The sequence below is a fragment of the Varanus komodoensis genome, unplaced genomic scaffold, assembly GCF_004798865.1.
Source record: "Varanus komodoensis strain SLA01 unplaced genomic scaffold, ASM479886v1 scaffold8, whole genome shotgun sequence".
Taxonomy (NCBI): Eukaryota; Metazoa; Chordata; class Lepidosauria; order Squamata; family Varanidae; genus Varanus; species Varanus komodoensis.
In genome coordinates, this window is record NW_025336481.1 from 24,272,955 (window position 1) to 24,280,389 (window position 7,435).

At 36.6% G+C, this 7,435-nt stretch overlaps 1 protein-coding gene across 2 annotated transcripts in view; it reads left to right on the forward strand.

The window, feature by feature from the left end:
• EEA1 (early endosome antigen 1) overlaps window positions 1–5,743 on the forward strand; it is a 62,565-nt gene extending 56,822 nt beyond the window's left edge. For both annotated transcript variants that reach the window (XM_044455458.1, XM_044455459.1), the window contains one exon: window positions 1,085–5,743. In XM_044455458.1, the coding sequence (XP_044311393.1) occupies window positions 1,085–1,207 (123 nt within the window). In that variant the 3' untranslated portion in view covers window positions 1,208–5,743. The remainder of the gene's footprint in view (window positions 1–1,084) is intronic.
• Window positions 5,744–7,435: the final 1,692 nt, after the last annotated feature.

The window sequence follows — 7,435 nt, forward strand, 5'->3', positions numbered from 1 at the left end:
TGCTCCCAAACCCTGCTGCTGCTTTATCAACCAAGTTTATGTAACATTCCAAATCCTTGGTTGTCATTTCAGCAATCTTACTAGTAGATTTCATCTCAAGAAACTATGTTCTTTGCTCACTCATAAGAAGCAACTCCTCATCTGTTGAAGTTTTATCATGAGATTACTGCCATCTTACATGGGTGCAGTTCATGGCACTCCCAAACAATTAGAATAGTAACATCAAAGATCACAGATCACCATAGGAAATACAATAATAATGAAAAAGTTTGAAATATTGCAAGAATTACCAAAATGTGACACAGAGACACAAAGAGAGCAAATGCAGCTAGACTTGCTTGATGCAGGGTTGCCACAAACCTTTAAATTTAAAAAAAGCATCTGTGAAGTGCAGTTAAGCAAAATGCAGCAAAGTTGAGGCATGCCTTTACTTCAGCAGGGCTAGCATCACATTTGCTCAGGAGCTGGTTCCACTTGTTGCATTCTTGGGAAAGAACAATACTGCAAAATATCCTCTGCCAGTTTAGAGAGGGCTTTTTTGATAAATTGAATTGAAAATATATTCATTCCAATGACTTTTTTTCATATTTATTGATATCTGCTATTTCAGTGCAATCCTATGTTACGTTTGATATTTTTGTCACAAAGCTGAATGATTTGGGTAAGACTTTCGCCCTCTTAATATGTATTTTAAAATATTGTGGGGTTGCTTGTACAATGCTAAATAATTGCTTAAAAGCCTTGTAACCACGTGCTTCCATTTCCTGTCCTGCTCTATATTCTCTGATGCAATTTGTTACTTTCATCTTAAGCATAAACCCTAGTTCATAGGTACCTCTAAACTGTCAAACTGTGTGTTATGTTTGGCCTTCGACCCATGGATCGCAATCCTGGTTTAAAGGGAAAGCATAAACCAAAAGCTGCCAGTTTGGACTTAACAGAAAACTATGGAGTTGGTTAAAGATGGAAGTGACAAATTGGAGCATACAGGGGAAAAGAGAACATGTTCATGTTGAACCAAGTCATGGTTGGGCATTATGTCTGAGCTGTGTGTGTGTATAACATTTCCCCCTTTCGTTTACAGCATCACTGCAGACAGTGTGGAAATATCTTCTGTGCTGAGTGCTCATCAAAAAATGCCTTAACTCCTTCTTCTAAGAAACCTGTTCGCGTCTGTGATACTTGTTTCAATGACTTGCAAGGATAATTACTCATGACTCTTAAATGTTATGCTAGAATGAAGTTTCTGTTATGCACTTCGTACAACACTCAGACTACTGTTTGGTTTGGGCTATGATTGTAACAATGGGCAAAATTATAGTATAGTTGAAAACATACTTTATTGATAAAGTCAAACAAATATACTTCTTGTGAGGCTGAAGTTATCTATGGCTTATTTGGTCTTGATCCTATCAGAGCTTCTGTGTCAAGTTTGTAAGTCCCCAGTAACTAGTAAATAAAGTTTAAACAGAGGAGTAACAATGTATTTTTTTATCTTGATTTGTTCAAAAGTAATACCTTTTAAAGTGAGCATATTTGCAGGGATTTTGTGTATATTATATTGCTGCTGTAATGGTATAGTTACAATTTAATGGCTGCATTGGAGTGTGTAAACAAGCCACTTTTTTGCCAATTTCTTATTTTTTCTTTTCAGTATCTGTCCTTCCCCCCCATGCACACCACTTCTGCACTGTGTACCCTACTAAAGGAAAACTCCCTCGAAGAAACATTTCAGGCAGTTTCATTATAATGTCACTATATATACTACACTGAACATGTAAAGCATTGTCAAGACTGTAGTGTAGTGTATGTTTGACATTTCTTCTAATACTCTGTGTTATATTAGAATTAGTAATTAGATGTGCTACATCATCCTAAATATGCAAGTTCCTATTCTTAAACATTACAGATGGGGCTATATTTTTTTCTTTCTTTCTCGCTTTTATTGTCCTTATACTCATTTACTTTTCTCTTGTACTTCTAAAACAATTCTTGTTCTGTTCTCAGAAGAAGCATTGCATGAAAGATCCAGGTAATATAAATAGGAAATGTTGGATTTCAGAGATAAGTAGTTAGGGAAGAATTTAGCTTGGAATTCCAAAATTTTACTAGATACTTTTTCTTTCACTTTCTCAGTTTTGGATAATGGTTTGTTTAAAATAGCAAAAAACAAAGATAGTCATGCTGGTCCATGAGTAAAGCTCCCAGAATCCAGAATCCAGGGGAAATGTCCCCAGCTTAGCAATACCTTCTTAGGACCAAAATGCCAGAGTTCTCCATCAAGCTGTGTAGTATAAGAAGCAGTTTAAAGGGAAGAAACAGAAAAGTTCAAAAATTAGACCATATCTGGAAGCCATGAGGTCTTGCAGTACAGACTCAATTTCAAAACTGGCTGTTTTCAGAGATGGGGTTGGACATCGCTTCTTTGTGTCAGAATGCTTGGTGTTATCAGAGACTGTAGGACCTAGCAGTGATTCATTCAGTCTGCATTCACCATTTTGAAATGGAAACTTTTCCCTGAATAAAATACACAGTGACATTTAAAGTTAAACCTTCTATTTTCATGGTTTGTTTCTTGTTTTAACTGGCCTAGAAGAATAAAAAATGATTTCAGCAAGCAAAGTTGTTGCAGATTGACAAACTGGAGTTTAGATTTAGGAAGAAAGGAGAAGCAATGAGCTGAACCCATGATATTTGTATAGGCACCCTATGTACTTTGCATACCTAAAGTTCCAAGTTCATTTCCTTATTCTTCCAGAAAAAAAGATTTTAAAAAGGATGAAAAGGGGTTCATAGGCACCAGGGCTGGAAAAGACCTTTTTCCTGGTGCCTTGGAGAGCAGTCAGTTATGGGTGAGACAGGAGTGGGCTACCGCTTGGAGCAGGCAGTGGCAAAGAAATGTCAAAAATAAATAATTGTATGGATATAAGGTGGCTTCAAATGTTAAAAAACCCCTCACATCCAGATGGTTAAATACAAATATGATGTACGCACCTTTAAAACTCCTGACTCAGGTATGCTCAGTCCGTATACCAGATTTCTTAACCATTTAGATGTTACTTAGCCATCCATCCTTTTTCATTACTTCCCTCTCTAGGATAAAAGGTGGAGGAAAGTAGGCTCCTAAGTAGTGTCATGGGTGTTTTAATCAGTTTAATCTGTATAAATATGCATATAAGCTATTTCTGAAGAAAAACTTATACTTGGGTTTTATATGATTTGCACACATGTTGTAGGAGGCACTATCTTATGACAAATGTTTCCTTATGTGTGAGAAAAGGGGAAATTTTTTTTCTAAAATGGCCTCTGTCACCTGCAGCATTTGTACTGGTCCAGATTTAGGCTAGATCAACTGCCCTAGTGGGAATGAGATCTGTTGCCCCCTTCTTCCTATGGCAGTCTCTCCAGCCCCCTGAAATGCGACATAGAGGGCCAGGAGACTGATCAGTTTGTCAAACTGTGGTGGAGAATCCTAAAAATGCAGACAGAGATACCTTCTGCTAGCAGAGCCCATTCTGTTGTGGCAGGTATTTTTGGATCCAACCCTGTGTAGCTACTTGTATTCAAAAGAATTTTTAAAGATAAATCATCTATTCTCCAGTTATACTGAGTGTTTAATAGAGTAAAATGTTTTTAACTGATTTAATAGGTTGATTACACATCATGGCCCTAGAAATTGTACACATGTGGAAATTGAGAAATAACCATCTTTGTCCAGAAGAACATTTGGTGTTGCTATAGTTTATAGAGCTCTGAATGACTTCAGTAGAAACTCAAGGAAACCTAAGGAAGGGTAAGAAAATAGCATTGTCACTTGCACTATGCACTTTCTTTCTAGTGTAATCAGCACAATATGCAAGAAATGAAACAACTGTTTTGCCACAACTGTTGCAGTAGTAATTGGTCCATAAGGCTTAGCTAAGAGCTCATTTGAAATTCATAGTAACTTCATGTTGGTGTTTAAGAATGTTGTTCCCATAATTCCTATGCATTTCAGACATCTTATTTATAGTGAAGGAATCTGCATGTTTCTTTTTAATGAGCATAGTTCACTTTTAAGAATTGGAATGCAGACATAACAGCATTGCACATTTTATGTTGTTAGTTGAATGGTTTCCATTGTTCATGAGCTGCTGTTTTTTCATCATTAAACCACACTAGAATTTACATGGTCTCTTTTCAGACCATAGCAATAAATAGAAAAATTCCCCACTTAAGAGTACATGTTTTCGTGTTCGAATTAGGTTTTTTAAAAGCTAAAAAACTTTACAGTAGTATACAATTGTAAAACATCCATAGTTGCTATTTAAGAATTAAAATCTACAAAATGGATAAAAGCTGCTAGTTTTCAACACAGACTGTTTGGCCTTGACTCATGAAGCAACACAGTATACTATGTAGTCACTGTATAGAAGGTTGACTGGAAGACTTTCACTGTATTAACTAGAATCTTTTCAAGTCCATTGGATATGTCTTTCTCAATTGTCATGTCTTCAAAGTCCATGTGAATAAGTTTTAGTACAGGCCTTGTGGGCTTCTCTCCCCCCCCCCCCCCAAACATTGTTCATTGTTGACTGGTATGCAGGTCCAGGCTTCCTGTTGTTAGTTCACTTGCAACATACATTCTCCCATATTAAATCCCAACTCTGAGCACCAAAGGGATAAGAAAAAGAACAACACAGTGAATTAACACACACAGAAACCTTTTATAATACAAATCTGTCCAAAATGCTGCTTGTATAGGATTTGTCACTTTTGTAATAAAACTATTTTAAAAACACAAAAACTCTAATCTGACTCTCAATGCCACTATATAAGATTTTGTTTAAACTACCTCTTGAAATGAAACTCAACTTTAGACAAGTTTGATTGGGTTTCCTCATTATAATGTTAGGTATGGTGACTTCCAAATTTTCAAGTGTGTTGTCTTACCAAAAATGTAATATTTGGGTGTGTATGTTTATGTAGGCTTCAGTTGTTACAGATCCACTTGTGGTCAGTTCTAGAAACTTGTAGCGGTTGGACAGAAATCAACACATAAACTGTTGGACTATATCAGCTATATAGTCCACTGGATTATATGAGCTATACATGTCACATTGGCAATTGGCTTATGTTAATGTTCACATGCCATAAACTAGCCTTTATTTCCTGTACTCTAGACAAGAAGTTGACTAATGCTATTATGCTATAATGGGTATGTGCCACAAATTGTACTGTCCCGTTGGCCTCTTTGAAATGATTGGTTTCTTATGGTTGCAGATGTGAATATTGTGCATAGTATTAACTGATTTTTTCTGTATAATTGTATAAATTAGAATTGGAAAAATTATGTGCTTACTTTATATTCACAGGTGATATATTAAGGTAGCCTTATCTACATAACACTGAAGTTCTTTCTCAACTGGACCTTACATTCACATTATCTGTAGATAGTCTTGCATGGCAATTTTTATCAGTTGGAGTCTCTTAACTCCTCCTTTCAGTGGTGTGTTTATGACTTGTAGTCATGTAGTTGTGCCTTACGTTGTGAAAGAGTTTAGTTCGGTATGCACAGTAATCCCTAAACTCTGCATTTGGAAAGTAATGAAAGCTGAGGAGCAAGGAAATGACACCAAGTATCAACCAATTCTGTATGAAACACATGGGTGGAAAATATTTCAAATACTTGTGAAAATATTACTTTTTTGTATTCTAATCTGTAATTGGGCTGAAAATAAAATTAGACCTTTCTAATAGACCATTTTCAATGTCTACTTTTCTGTACTTTTGCTTACACTGATCGTTATCACTTTATTGACTTGTATTCATTTGCAATCCAGATCCTGGTTGTGCAAACATGACTTGCTTACTGTCGCTGTTCTAAATCTTGAACATAATTGCAGCAAAGTCGTGGCTGCCTCCTTTTCCTTGATCATGCAACTGTTTTAATTGGCCTTGCTGTGCTTCCTTTATCTATTTAGGCAGTGTGGTTCCCACTGCAAATTGCTCCTATGTAGTTATAGGAGCTTCTAGAATGGATTTCCTGAGTGTGTTGACTCACGCACTCATGTCAGTGTTGACCAAGTTGTGGTGGTGTGCCACCAGTCTAGCTGCTTCCCATATGAATTGACAACCTATGTGGGAAACTATAGTTACATGGGAAACTGCTGTATCCTCCATTTGCCCATTGAGCCATTTAGCTCAGTATTGTTGCTTCTAACTAGTAGCAATTCTGAAGGGTTTCCGGCAAGATTATTCCCTTGCCATACCTGGAACGAGCAGGCATTGAACCTGGGACTTGCTGCATGCAAAACATGCACTTTGCCACTGAATTACAATCTCTCATTTTAGACTTCAAGGGAAGCAGCACTTAGTGTCTTCCATACAGCCATGTTTCAGATAGTGATGTTCATTATACTTGGTAAAGATGGCAAATCTGCACGATGGGTTGATTAGGCTATGATTACACAAGCCTTTTTATTTTATTTTTTAGGGATTGAGAAAGGTGCATAGTGACCTTTTATTTGTCCTTCTCAAAAGCAGTACCTCTGTTGTAAATGACTTTCATAGCCTCAGCAGAAATACTACTGAAAGTCTTTATTAAATATTTTGATTTATATCTCAAAAAGTCAATTGGTACAACAACTTTTGGTGTGGTGTAGCCAGCCTGAATTGATTTCTACCTTTCAGTTTCAGCGGTGTTGAACTAAAGTCTCATTTCTGGATAAAGCTTTGTAGTGTGATGTCACAACTTTTCATCTCATTTTCAACTATCTTGCAGGATGTGGTGTGTTCTGACCTCATTTTATGTGATAGTACTGATGAGTTTTCTCCCAGGATTTCATGATGGGAAGAAAGTGAGCTTTCTTGATCACTTTGTATCACATGGTTGTATAACAATCCCAAAGTAAGTCAACATTGGTGCTGCATCCTGATCTTAGGAGTACCTTATGAGTACCTTTGTGAAAATCAGTGCTAGGTGTTTGCTTTGACATCTGTAGGTGGTCCTCCGGAAAGTTTTGTACTTGTTTTAATCTGTTTTTCCATTTTTCATAGCCTGATCATTATGATCACAAAGTAACTCCTATTTTAACTTAGCCACAAATTTTGGGTGACAGTTAAAAGATACTGGCTCTGTGGCCTTTGATTTTTTGTTTTGTTTTGTTTTTCTTGATGTATATATCGATCTATTGTATCTTTTCCTCTTCTGAAAAAAAGAACTTTAACAAGACACACAGAAATGTCCATGGGAGGAACTATTAAGAGCACACTGCCCACGCTGCTGTTTGCATCTGACCATCCAAGTTTCCTTTTTCTTTCTCTAACCTCTGTTCAGGGTTCCTAGAGTTTCATCTTTCCTGGTTTCCAGAAATAATTGCAAACATTATAAATGACATACTTTAAAAATAAAATAAATATGTTTGAATGCCTGCCAGTTGCCCACTGAGCACAG